At 31.7% G+C, this 14,989-nt stretch overlaps 1 protein-coding gene across 1 annotated transcript in view; it reads right to left on the bottom strand.

Moving 5' to 3' along the window:
- LOC111688673 (transmembrane channel-like protein) overlaps window positions 1-14,989 on the bottom strand; it is a 29,719-nt gene that overhangs the window by 7,564 nt on the left and 7,166 nt on the right. Inside the window, exons 7-11 of the mRNA XM_023451173.2 lie at window positions 7,403-7,497; window positions 7,187-7,283; window positions 6,956-7,048; window positions 6,592-6,747; window positions 4,848-6,519 (exon numbers count right to left, since the gene is read on the bottom strand). Coding sequence (XP_023306941.2) covers window positions 4,848-6,519; window positions 6,592-6,747; window positions 6,956-7,048; window positions 7,187-7,283; window positions 7,403-7,497 — 2,113 coding nt within the window. The remainder of the gene's footprint in view (window positions 1-4,847; window positions 6,520-6,591; window positions 6,748-6,955; window positions 7,049-7,186; window positions 7,284-7,402; window positions 7,498-14,989) is intronic.

The following is a 14,989-nucleotide window of genomic DNA, read 5'->3' as shown; positions in this document are numbered from 1 at the left end:
ATCTATCTATCTATCTATCTATCTATCTATCTATCTATCTATCTATCTATCTATCTATCTATCTATCTATCTATCTATCTATCTATCTATCTATCTATCTACCTACAATAATCTTATCTTTAAATTGTTTTAACTACTTAAATATGGTAATATTTCCTGTTTTATGATAACTTGTACAACCCTCGTACCTCCGTTTTGTTGGTGAAGGCACATTTTTCATTTGGAAGCACATTTTTGTGGTAAGTGTTAAGCAAATTAAAGAACCAAGTTTTCATTATAAAAGTCTTTAAAATATTCAAAATTTTATACAAATGCAAAATCGTTTTGTAAATAGTACCAGTACTATGTCCACACGGCTGTCTGGCTTTCTGATATATTTTCTATTTTAACTAACCAATGTCTAGTGATGTTGTCTCTTTTTTCTCATAGATGTTTTTAGTAAATAAAATTATAAAGTTATTTTATTATTGCAAGACACATTAAAATTCTATTTGTTATAAAATAATATTGTATAAAAAAATTTTAAAAACAATAATAGGGAATTCAAGCTCCAAACATCTACAAAATCCACTTGTGCAAAAACAATGTGTAACAGAAAGTTGTTTCGTGTTCATGCGTAAATTAGCGTTACATTTTTCTTTTGTCGTGTTTATTTTTTTTCGCAATGGAACTGAATGTAAGTCAAGTGGTTTTTGGGGTTTGAGTATTATTTCCTAACCGCAAACATGTCTGTTGCCTCGGGATTTTTGTATGATTTAAATAAGAGTAGTAAGTTTATAAATATACTTATACATATGATTCACACATTTATACATTATTTTTTATGAATTTCATACATTGTATTATGTATGCATAGTTAAAGTAGATCCTTTTGATGTTAAAACTATGTGAATTTTCGTGTAAAATATGGCATGCAAAATCATGCATATTTACGTATTTATTTCCATATTCTTTAGAAACGAGGTTGTAGAGTCAGTAGTTTAAGTTTAACATACGATAAGGGACAATTATTTAATATATTTATATATGGTACATACATATACGTACATAGTATGTTAGAGTTCTAGCGGACTTTCAATGGGAGGATTGACCTCTTCAATATTAATTAAATTCGGAAAAATTGACGACTGACATCTCCCATGTGTAAGTAGGTTTTTTTGCTTTTAGGGTAGCAAAGCACATTGGGTATAGCTAGTGTATGTATAAAACAAATTCAAGGCCATTTTTCCCTGATAGCTTTATCAATTAATGAAATATGTGATTTTCAAAAGTGGACCGCATATGGGAGCTATAATCAATTGTGGACCGATACAAAAAATATTGTTTTATATATATGTATATTGCATATTTCTGTTCATATTATATTTCTTTATAAAAAAAATAGTGTTAATACCGATAAATTTGTGAGAGGTAATTATTAATTTCCTAGAATATGTACCTTTGTGTGGGGGCTATGGGAAATTTTGGATCTATTGTTATAATTTTGAGCATGATTGTTAAAATTTTTCTCGCAGGTATAAATTCCTTAAGCAATTTATTAATAAAAAAATAATTTTCTATGAAAGGTTTATGTGGGATTTTGGGTCAACTGTGAGAGGTTGTTGTACCAGCAGACATATAACAACATAACATATAATGGTTATTTGTAAGTTTAAATGATTGTCAATAACATAAAATGTTTTTATTGTTACCATTATTTAGTTATCAATAATCATGTTTTAGTGAAACATACTCAAATTTATAATTGTCATGAAGATGAAAATGTTTACATTAACAACAATATTGTTTAAATCTTATTAAAATAACAATTATATGTTTTTGATAACAATATATTATTACAGTGAACATAGTTTAGTTATAGTAACCATGTCAAACCATGTTTTTTCTCTGCATGTAGATCATTACAAAAATTGGCGGTGTCATTTATAGAACTTATTTTTGGGGAGATAATAGTAAATTTGAAGTAATTATGGCATAAAAAGACTAAATCGGGAGATCCGGTTGTATGGGAACTAGGTAAAATAATGAGCCGATCTTAACCATTTTCAATAGGATTTATCCCTCTAATAAAAACATGTTTGGTATAAATTGTATCAAAATATCTTGAAACTTGTGGCCTGTACGGAAAGGCGGGCGGAAGAACATGTCAAAATCTACTTAGAAAATGATTCTAAGTTGATCGGTGTACTCCACAAACACTAATTACTATTGTGGTGTAAGGTCCCTTCTATGGCAAGTCTGTGGTAAAATCATAACTTCTTCAGGTCTTTTTCAGTATATCCATGGAGTAAATTCTACTTATTTTTCACTTCTTAGGAAGTTCTTATTTTGCTAGGCATATTATAAAAATATTATTTGAAGAACGAAAAAATAACAACAAACTTCCTCCTATATATCCCCATACCCTCAGGGGCTTGCTTTTCCCATCCACATTATAATTGGGAGCAGGTATTTATGTCTATATTTATTTAGGGAAATTTTTGGAAATTAGAAAATAATAAAGTACTCTTAATTAGTCGACTTCATCCGTTATAATAAATTGGCTTTGTTTCTACTCCTGTAGCTGTGCAAACATGTTTTGTGGTTCATGTGGAGAAAGTGGCATAAAATTTCAATGAGTGTAGCTATGTATGTAGTATGTAGGTATCATAACGTGCTGTGAATAAAAACTAAATCCTATGTGCTCAAAAATATAGTGGAAAATTAGATACGAGTATAAAAAGCAAATTAAGAAACTAGTAGCATAATTTAATTCAACAGTATTTATGCACAGTATGTACAAACACTCTAGAAGTGGTCTCAATATGTTTCTCTATTAGCGGCAAAGTATAATTAATAAAAATATGTATGTCAGTATATGTCCTTTTAAACATATTTAAGGAGATTTTTTGAAATGATGAAAGAGTTAGTCACACCATACAAGAGATATGGAAAAATTTATATAGAATTCTTAAAAGTCAAACAAAGTTGGTGTGTTTAACTAAAGCTAAGCCCATGGCATCAGCAATCAAATCACTATGTAAATTTTCACTTAAAATTACATGAAGCATAAAATTCATTCGTTAAAAAAAAGTAATAAATTTAAATTTTGCAAAAAAAATGTATATAAAAGAAAAATACTTTAATGATTCTTTAAATAAAGCATAAAACCACTTTCTATTTTTATCAATTTCATTTCATTTCGAGCCTGTCTACACATTTAACTTTCCTTTGCTTGATAAAGTCAATACAATATTTTTTCCAAAAAACATTTTATATAAATCCACAAATTGCCAAATTATGCGTAAAATATAAATGATTCTCATACCCAGCTCTAAGCAACAAACTTTTGCAATTTCTACATATCAATGCTAAAAAATTCTTGAAATATTGAAAAACAAATTTCATTTTTACTCTTTAGCATTTTTGTTGTTTTCGCTGCTGCTGCTCTTGTCATTGTTGTGTGTTGTTGCGATTGTTAAACAACATTTTCATTGAGATAAAATAACCCTCTTTATTATTTTCTAAAAATATATATATTGTATAAATGTTGGCGTTATTTCTTATCGCCTTTTCGAAGAATATTTTTAGGGAGAAATTTTTAAAGAATAAAAAACAAGCTTTATAAGCCATAAGTATAACCTAAAGGATAGAAAAAAATACACTTACTGACTCTTGCCAAATGAATAGAAGAATATAACCGAAAAAATTGATGAGAAAATTTTAACGGTTTGTTTGTTAAATTTTTGTGACAGCTTGTTTTACATCAACATCTACATATAAACAGTTATGCTAATAGACAGAACGGGGAGGGACGGATAGATAGACGAATTTGTATAGATATTTATATCTTCCACCCAACAAGTTGTAAACTTGTTAGGAGGAACACTAAAATTCTAAACGATTTACTTGCTTTTGATGGCAAAATTGATAAATTACATTTAAAGCAAATGGAAAATATGAATTGTGGGAGTAAAAATATGAATTTTTAGTCTATAGTCTAGTCTATAGTCTAGTCTATAGTCTAGTCTATAGTCTAGTCTATAGTCTAGTCTATAGTCTAGTCTATAGTCTAGTCTATAGTCTAGTCTATAGTCTAGTCTATAGTCTAGTCTATAGTCTAGTCTATAGTCTAGTCTATAGTCTAGTCTATAGTCCATATTGTAGTCTTTGGTCTAGAAATCAATCCATTTCGCCTAGCCCTCATACAAAAGTACCCATATTTGGCCTTTGGTCTCAAAATTACGTTAAATGTTCTATTATGTCAACAAAAATCAACAAAACTTAGTTTTATGGAACTTTTAATGACACTGCCGAGTTTTGTTATGATTAGTACTCACGTTAAAGCAACTATCTGAAGGATAATTTATGTGGGGGATAGGAAAAAGTGCCTCGATATCCGACATATTATGTAATTTAATTTTTTGAATGCATAAATTGCGATTGTTTCGCAATTTTTATGTGTATTTTGAAAGTATTCTAATGGTCACTTCTATGAGGACTAGGCGAAATCATGTGATCGACAAATCTCGCTTTAAAAATATACTAAAAGTTAGCTTAGCTAGCTTTCACAGACATAATGAACTTTGACACAAGTGAGATTGAGATTTTGAACTAAGTTTTCGAGATGAGGTTCCTTACATAGTACAGAATTAGAAAGAGCTTAAAGTAATGGATAGCTACATGTTTGATAGTTTTATATCGTTCGGAAGAATTAGCTTAGTCTAAACAACTTACGTAATTACGTTTGTCAGACTAAGGATCTAAACCTAGTTTAATCTAAAATTGAAGTCACACTTTTATCAGATTGTTGTATTTTTGTTAAAACAATAAATTCATTTAATTCAAATTAACATTTTCTTACTCACCCCATCGAACACAATGACCTTGGACAATTCCTGACCCAACGATGTCTCCCAACACATTGTTGTTAAATTATGTTCAATTTCTTTAAAGGTCTTCTTAATGTTTGTTAAGTTTTTAATATATTGCTGATAAATTGTGAGTTCAGTTGTTGTTATCGTTGCCATTGTTGTGGCGGCATCCAAATCAGTCGACATTGAGATTGTTGTAAAGTCATCATCACAGACGGTGCGAATGCATGTTTCAAAATTTCCATCATCAATTTCACTCCATTCGTAGAATGATGTCTGGCCTATGTCCTGATTTGCAATATAAAAAGGGGTAGTGGGTATGTTATTTTCAATTATTTCATCCTCTTGTTGCCTTGTGGTGGTACTTGTTGTTGGTGGAGTGGGCGTTATAGTGGTTGAATCTTCATCAATGGGTTTTTGTGTTGAGGTTGTGAAAAATGCGGCAACTTTGTCTAAAAGTTCATTACGTTCCCACAATAATGCTTTGCCTGCTGTTGTTGTTTCTGTCATTTCTGTGTCTATTTCTGTTGTGGGAGAGGTTGAAGTAAAATCATTACCCGTTGTGATTGGATCAGTTGTACCATCATTAGTTTTGGTTGTAGAGGTTATACCAGCCAGGTTAGCGGTAGTGGTTATGGGACTTGCTTGTACTGTAGATAGGGTTGTATAACGTTCTCTTCGGCTATACTTTGATGTTTGCAGAAGTTGTAATGAAAGTGGATCTGGTCCTTTACCATCAATTGGCTCCCGTTTAACTTTCTTACTGTTGCTGCTAGACTCTTTATCTTTTGATTTTGTCTTCTTTAACTGCTGAGGGCTTTTGTAAACATCATTCTCCAAGGATGACTCCTGATAATCCATTTCACCTAAATCTCTTTTATTCCTAGTATCCAATTCCCCAACATCATTGAAATCTACCAAACTGGGATCATTTATTTCAAATCCGGCAAAATAGTCATAATATTCAAACTGAGAATCATTTTCAGGATTTTCAGTTGTAGTCGAACTGAGTACTGATGAGGGTGAATAACTAAATAGGTCAACTTCCTCGGTGGTGGACATGGATGTGTCTTCATAATCATAGGATGTATCTGTTGTGGTGGTGGGTAAAAATGTTGTGGTAGTCGCTGGCGTTGTGGTATATTCTGTGGTCAGAGGTGTTGTTAGTTCGATTGTTGTTGTTGTTGACATTGGTGTCCATGTTGTAGGTGTCGTTTGTTCTGTTGTTAATGTTGTCGTTGTCATTGTGGTCGTCGGTATCATGGTTGTTGTTAAATTTAATAACAATAATGTCGTTGTGGCTGCCGCTGCTGCGGTTGAGGGAAAATTCGTTGTAACTCTCCAGGGTTTTGAGCATTTGACAGTTATGTTATAACATCTAACTTTCGATATGACCGCAGCTGTGGTTGTTATCACTGCATCGGTAATTGCATCAGTAGTCATTGTTGTTGTGGTCGATAAATCCTCTGTTGAAAATGAAATTTCATTTGGCGCCGTTGTGGTCATTGCTGTGAATGCCTGCCAAAATTCAGTTAATTTAGCTAATTCCATGGCTGCAGTATCATTTTTTATTTTCAAATCACTTAAAGGCTTTTCTTTACTATTGATTTTATAAATGAACGAGAACATCAGCGAATATAAATTTAATAAATTCAATATCATGATTCTGTTGAAAAAGATCATAATTGCATTAGTTTGAGGGGGGGTTTTGGGGCTATTGAAATTTTGCTAAATTTACCTAGCTAATTGAAGTCTTAATTGTTGCCGTGGATGCCAATTCTCAAAGAGACCTAAAGCTTCAAATATCATGGGTAGAAAAAATGAAAGCAAAGTCATGGTTACATTTACAGCATTTCTACTGATCCAATTATCCTGACGAGCCAGCTCTTCAGATCTGCAAATTTTAGATAAAAATACTTAGTGTTAATAAAAGTTTTACAAAAGTTTCTTATAGAAATTTTAAAGTTATTTGAAGATCGTATAATGTTTAAACAAAATTCTTTCTCTTCCTTATATTTTCTTTAACTAATAAAATCTCTGCAAAACTTAATTTTTCTTTTTTGTGTAATAAAAAGAATTCTGCAACAGCATCATTCACTTACTTATTAACCAGTGCTACTACAGTATAACCGGAAGCAGCTAACAATGTCATCACTAAAATATTCACTAAAATACGTTGTAAAATAATGCGCCAACTAAAGTCACCGAGCAACAATGCACCATTATTGTCATCCAATGTAAAGACGAGAGCGTAGATATTAAAGAAAAGAAGAAAATTCAATTTCCCATAAATTTAATGCGGCAACAATGTAAAAATGTAAAATGAAAATTACTTGCGTTTATCCTTTTTCTTTTCGGCTTCTTCTAGTAAAGCTTCTTTGAAACCAACTACTACGGATGCAATCCTATTATGTGCTGTTTCCGCATGACCTATTATTTTGGCACGAGTAGAAAGTGGAATGAATGTTTGTATAGTACATACTTAGCAGTTGTAGTTGTTTATTTTTCTTAAGAAAACTCAGCTTTAAACTATTTAAACTACTACTCACCAATCATAAAATCCCAGCCCGTAAATAGTTTCCATGAAAACGTACATTCATCGTCTTTTGAAGATAATTTAGAATTTCGTGAATTTTCTGCCATTCTGTAAGTAAAGAAATAGTAGGGGTTTAATGATAAAATATTTAAGTTGGTAATGATGAATGAATGGAGCAGTGACAAACAGTGGAATGATAAATTTTACTAATTAAAAGTTTTCAAATAATAAAAGTTAGTTGGAATTGTGTGTAGAGATTTTCGTTATAACTAATAAATTAATCAAATCAAGTAAATGGATTCCATTGACGCAAACTAGTACTTATGTGTAGGAAGAAAGTACCTGTCGTGCTTCTTTTGTATGTCTAATGTTGTGTAATGTGTGTTATTTAATCTTCTAATCTTTATTTTAGTTTCCTTTTGGATCTACGCACATTATTAACAACATTGTTAATTAATTAAAAGGACAATATATAAATTGTCAATTAAAAAAAATACCAACTAATTGAATTACGACCACGTTCGCTTGACCCGCAACTCAAAAAAAATGTAATGAAATCAAATCAACATTCCTTATCGAAACTTAAAAGATTAACTTTCGTTTCTATTTGTAATTCGATATTAAGATTTAGTTAGTTACATTTCTTTCTATTTTCTGTTGTTGTTTATTTTTATATTGTTAAGTTTTTTTGTTGCCGGTTACCGGAGAAGGATAGCCTTTATACATATATTAGTATTCAAAAATCTTTCTGATTTAAAAAATGCAATTTTAGCTAAACGACTTAAGGTTCAATATCTTTGATGAACAAACGATTCCTGATTTAATTCACACCAGAAATACAAGAGATTTCAAAAATATGTTAAGACGGGTTCTGATAAACAGGATTTGATACCGAAAACAGTGCAATTTTTTATTTCAAAGGTAATCGCAAAAAACAGATTGTTACAAAGCTACAAAAATTAAAGTTGTTTTTTTTAACAGCAATTAAAACGCCGATTTCTGTCATAACTGTAGAAAATATAAATGCCCTCTGAGTTTTGCTCTGGAATATATTTTAAAGATTTTCTTGTTTTGTTATCCATTTAAACAACGTGCCCGAGATATTATAATCGATGTAATTTAATGCGTTTGACTATGTAGCGTTATCATATAGCTCATAGGGTTAACAGTCCGTTCGATGTCGGTATTCTCCATGAATGCAGACAGGGCCATATATCCTTCTGAGGATTATTTCTCAAAAATGCTAAGGACTGCCTCATCTACCTATGTATGTACCCATGATAATAGTCTACACGTACTATTATCATGGGTACATTTATTAGCTATATGTAGACCATAATAAGAGTAGTTCTGGAACAACTAAGATCGGGATTGAGCAACACGCTCAATGCCTACTGGGCATGTATATACCCAGTTCTTGTCATGGGGACCTTAACACCCATCACATATTTAACTGACCAAACCTCATTTCCGTAAAGAAGCTAAGTCCGTGAAATATAGCTTTGAAGAATTATCGACGGTTCTCGCAAGAATTGAGGGTTGTCATAATTTGAGACCGTTGTGTCCTATGCGGAATGATCCGAATGAGCCAGTAGCTCTTACTCCTGGTCATTTTTTAATCGGGTCACCCATCCTAGCTTCATCGGAGCCTTCTATTTACGAATCCCCAATCAGTCTCATAAATAGATACATGAAAGTTAATGCTTTAAACCATCATTTCTGTAGACGAAATATTAATAAAAATATTATTGGACGCCAGTTGAAGTAGCCCAATTTTTGGGCCTGTATATTGATGTAGAACCCCCCTACTAGATTATTGTTTAGTTTTAGCTATTACAACAACAGAAGCATCGCAAGGTACCTTCTCCAGCAGTATGTTAAAGGTACAGATCAAATAATACCCCATCACTTTGTCTGAATGACTTTAGTTTAGCTAAAGTCATTTTTTACAGGTTACCAAACTCTTACACTGAAATAGGCGCGTTTCAGTTTCGCAACGATAGTTTTTCACTTTGCTTAATCGAGTGCGAACCTTAGCCACGACAAGATAGTGATAATAATACAATCATTCTGATTCCTAGTGAGTTATAACCATGTTCTTTGCCACTGCACAGTCAATCATTCCTATAACGTTTAGGTAAATTTCAAATTTAGGTAGAAAGATAATGCCAAGATTAAAGTCAGCCAATATTATATTATTTTATAAGGTCAAAGTTTATATATTCGCTTAAGGCGTCCTGGTCTTTTATAGAAGCGTGGGTACATATAATGGAGATATTGAAGGATTTATCGCATATGCGTATAGAATAAATCCACAGAGAAATTAACTTTACTTGCTAACTACGCATTCAAAGTCGAACATTGTGCAGGGGCAGTTGCGGAAAATTATGTCTCTTTAAGATGTTATGAGCATCAAAGCGTTATTTATGGGTCATGTTGTATGGGACCTAAGTGACGATTTTAAGGATGATTTTAAATATTTAAAGATTTAAATATTTAAAAACTGTTCATCGATTTTAATAACATTTTCCTCTTCACATTTGATACTTGTAGTACTTCCCTTATAGATAACAACAAATAGGAATCACAATTTCTTTGTGTAAAATATAAAAGAAATCCCAAGAAATCTCAATCCTGAAAAAAGCTGAAAACGAAAACAATGCACGTAAAATGAGGAGAAAAACAATAAGAAAAGAACACAAAAAAACAAACAATTGTACATTTCGTTAAATACTATTAATGGTATTAAAGTTTATTTTATTTTATTTAACTTTACTTCACTTTTGTTCATTTGTAATTTACGGATTTGTGTGTACAATGAAAACGATTACCACGCAAAAAGACATTTATTTTTTTTTTCTTTAACACACACATACCATTCAAACATGTATATATGAGATGAAGGGAAAAATGCTTTCCAAGGAATCTTATACTTATACCACCACTTAAGTATTATTTGTAGCCATAAATCGTTGTAATATCAACGAACTTTACCATCAACACCTCTACCGCCAGTCACTCACTACCACTGCCTAATCACTCCCCAACCAATAATTTAGTTTCACTTTGCTTTCTCATATACACACACAAACGCAGATATAAACCTTACTCTCCTCTCCATTCCAAAAAATAATTTCGCCAATTGTACAAATATGCCACCACTCCAGCAACTCTGTTGAACGCGTATCATATTGCAAGCTAACGAATGTTCTTCTAACAAGTTCAATACTGCCAATGAATCTCATTGAGCTACGTGCTCTGCATATTGACGATTTTTGTCTGCCTTTAGAGAATCGAATGGAGTACGTACTTCTGTCATGAATTGAATTGACTGAATCGTTCTAGTCGTTTGTCGTATTCAATGTTCGCTGCTTATTGTTATTCATTGAAAAAGAGCCTCTAGAGAAAAAAAATATTTATTGGCGGATATTTTTTTCCAACGATTTAGTTTTTGTGCCTTCTTATGTGTGTGTTTTTTTCGATGTATGATTACGTCTTCAGCTGTGTGTGAGTATATAAATATTTGTATATTTGTATAAAAAGTTAAGTCGTTGAGTTGTATCCTTGTGTGTTACAAATATACATATATGTATATGTATATCAAAACAAGTAAGAAAGTATAGTCGGATTGCCCGAATACATGATTCCCTTTTAACAAAGCTCTTGCTATAATGGTCGTTTCCTAAGAGAACACTTACAGTGATTAATGTGTACTAATTAATTAAAATGGATTCCATCTTAATGCCGATTTAATTACGGGTCTTATGAGGAGTCCATGTTCCACTATAGGTCAATACTCATAAACTTAAACAACATTATACAGTGTGTTTTGACCGATCTCGAGTGCTAAATGTTAAGTTTTAAAAAAGTTCTTGAGACTAATTGTAGCCAACATTTATGGTCCCCTGTTGTAATGGATTGGATATTGACGAAAAATAACTGCTTTAGCCAAATGATGGCAGTATATTGGGATTATTATCGTTGTAAACTTTGTGAATCTAATAAAAGGTCAAACGTTACTATTGGATACTTTTATGTGAACATTAAATTAAATAATATCTAAAACTCATGTCCGACCATTATCTATGATGGTGGACATAGACAGGAGTTTATTAGATATAAAAATTCTTATGGAGGTCATAGGAGACGTCATCAAGGCTAATACAAATAACACGCCAAAGAGAGAATTTGTCGGGATCCCAGATAGAATATCCTGTTCTAACAGAACATAAAAAGAAATACCCACTGCAATACGATGCTAACCGAATGGATCTTAACTGGGAGATAAAAAGGTCCTACATTGCAAAATATACTGCAGTCTAATCAATCTTTATGCTAACTTCGCAGTTGTAGTTTTCAGCAGTAGAAGTTTATATGTATATGTATATAACGACATCTGGAAGAATAATCCTCAACGAAAGAGCGAATGTACTTGCCATAAAGAGAAAGGAAATGGAGGAAGTTAACGAATTTAAAAACAAAAGCACTGTGAATAAATTTCATGAAAACAATTATAAAGATCAGTTCAATATAAGACCTAGACATTTTGCCTCCATTCTACTAATGTCTTCCAATTTACGGTATCATAATAGTCGTGAATGACCGTTATATTTTGCTTAGTATACATACAAAATTGTTAAATATAATATTGTTTATTGCTACTTATTTTCTTATAAATTAACACAAATTTCGTGTTTGTCGTATGTCTATTAACTATTTATACCCCTTAAACACAGAAAAAATCCTTGTAAAAGCCCAACTTCTATATATTTCCACAATTTGTATTTTATAACTTTGCTTTCCCACTAAATGTACCATAAATATTGTGTAATATATCAGATATTTAACTTCATATTGGAATTCTTATTTTCAGTTCGTGCCAGGGTCATTTGTATGTTGCTCTTTAAATGTATGTTATTTTTACTGTTCTCTAGCCTAAAGGAAAAAGCAACATAAAAGTGTATAGAAAAATGCTATATAATTTTTGTATGTTTTTTTGTAGTTGTTTTTGTTAGGAGCAAGTACCATGTTTATAGACAGGAAATGAGCTTAATCCGGTAAGAAAAGGAGAAGTAACAACCAAAACGTAAGTAAAGCAATTTCTTGTGTTTCATTACAAAATGTCTACGAGTCTGTTATATATTGGCTAATACAGTTAAACTTAATAAGTAGACGGCTAAATGTGATTTAAATCATAAACAATTTTGATGCATTACGAAGATTTAATTCTGTGAAATAATAAAATCGATAATTAACTAAAACAGATAAAACTTTAATATATACATACAAATCAAATGGTTTAAGTCGGTTTAATAAACATGTGTTTATGACCTAGATCGCAGCTTTTTACGGGCGAAGTTAATGGAAAAGCATTCTTTAAATTTCACATTCGGCGTTAGAAATAATTTCAACGAAATTGCCTTATGGCTGACTTAAAATATGTATATAAACATCAGATAAACGCTACTTTTAATAGAATTTATTTAACACATTTCGTTATAGAACAGACTTCTCGAAAGCTAGAATTGTGATATATTTCTGGTTTTTGGCTTTATAATCCTTTTTATATGATCGGCCACATCTGAGGTTCGTATATCACTTTCCACTATGTTCTGTATACATTTAGAAATTGTTTTGAAATTTTTTTTTGAATCGGTGGAATGTCCAACAGTGTAACATTGATTAACTTCATTCATCTTGGTGTAATTGAAATCCCGCGATAGAGAATTGCTACAGGACCTCTATTCTGACGGCTAAAGACTAGTGGTGGAATTTGTGTTGTTCTGGTATAGGAGAGTTAAATGAAGGGTTATATAGGCCTCGCCTATCCGTATACCAGAAGACCAATTTCTACATTGGTGGAGAGTCAGTTTTATGTCAATTCACCTAAATAGTTGCCCTGTATTTTATGTTTCGATCGGGGCAAGGGTATTAGCATTGCAAGTACTATAGTCATTCGGGACTACCTACCACATTAACTAGTAGCCTATATTGCAGAGTTTGGGTCTTTTTATTGCTCCGGTTATAAGAAAGGTGAATGAAGAAATGGTTTACCGATTACGTCTTTGGATAATAATCTGCGTTTTTGTTAACTTAAGTAATGTTTTTGTACCGATTTTAGGAGAATAAATAGTCGAGAAAGTGCTTGTACATGGACGAGTCGAATTATACAAGAAACAAAAGGCGATTTTGTTTATGGAAAGAAGGATTCTATATTTGAAACGAAAAGTCGCCTTTCCGACTTTCGAATTTTTGCATTTAGTTAAAAGTCGTCTTTTCAACTTTTTGCATTTTATGAAAAGTCAATTTTTCGGCATTTAAACTTTTAATTTTATAAACAGTCGACCTTTTCTGACGTTTTTTCGAATTTTCGACTTTTTTCGACTATTTTCGTCTTTTTTTTTACTTTTTGACTATTTTCGACTTTTTCCGACTATTTTCAACTATTTTTGAGTTTTTTGACTATTTTAGAGTTTTTGATTTTTTCAAAAACTTTTTTTCAAAAAATTTTTTCTCAAAAATTTTGTCCTGGAATATTTGCGAGCTAGATTAAAGGATAAAAAGATATTTGTTTGAAGATTTTATGATTTTTTTTTTCATATTTCTTCCAAAGGAAAGAAATTTTGGACAGAAAGTACTTAGTTCAACTCCAGTCTGTGTCGACTTTTTACTTTTTATACCCTTCACCTTCGTGAGAAGGGTATATATAAGTTTGTCATTCCGTTTGTAATTTCTATAATATAATTTTCCGACCCTATAAAGTATATATATTCTGGATCCTTATAGGTAGCGGAGATGATTAAGCCATGTCCGTCTGTCTGTCCGTCTGTCTGTCTGTATGTTTGTTGAAATCAGTTTTTAGAAGACCCCAGATATCTGCGAGATCCGAATCTTCCATAATTCTATCAGACATACGACCGGCAAGAACGCTATTTAAAATCAGCAAAATCGGTCCATAAATAACGGAGATATGAGCAAAAAACCGAGACAACCTCTAAAAATTTCATATAAAATTTAGATTTTTTATTCATGCTCAGACAGAAACTGCAATAAACAAAAACAAAATACATAACAATACTGTAAATATTGTTATTGTAATTTGTTTATAAAAGCAAAGCAGAGCAAGAGCAGCAGAGCAAGAGTAGCAGAGCGAGAGCAGCACTAATGTTTTGTTATTGGCTAGAAATATGAAATTAAGTATGTAGAGCCTGGATTAAGTGAGAACCTATAAAAGGGGACTTTCTGGTACTTTTTCGTTCTTCAAAAGGTATTTTTTGAAATTTCTATAATATTGAACCTAGAAACATGAAATTAAGTATGCATGGCCCGGATTAAGTGAGGACCCAAACAAGGGGAGTTTTTGGAACTTTTTCGTTTTTCAAAAGGTACTTTTTGCAATTTCTTCAATATTGAACCTAGAAACATGTAATTAAGTATGTATGGCCCGGATTAAGTGAGGATCCATAAAAGGGGACTTTTTCGTTGTTCAAAGGGTACTTTTTGCAATTTCTACAATATTGAACCTAGAAACATGTAATTATGTATGTATGGCCCGGATTAAGTGAGGACCCATAAAAGGGGACTTTTTGGTACTTTTTCG

Source organism: Lucilia cuprina, chromosome 5, assembly GCF_022045245.1.
Source record: "Lucilia cuprina isolate Lc7/37 chromosome 5, ASM2204524v1, whole genome shotgun sequence".
Classification (NCBI taxonomy): Eukaryota; Metazoa; Arthropoda; class Insecta; order Diptera; family Calliphoridae; genus Lucilia; species Lucilia cuprina.
This window is presented reverse-complemented; position numbering and strand designations above follow the sequence as displayed.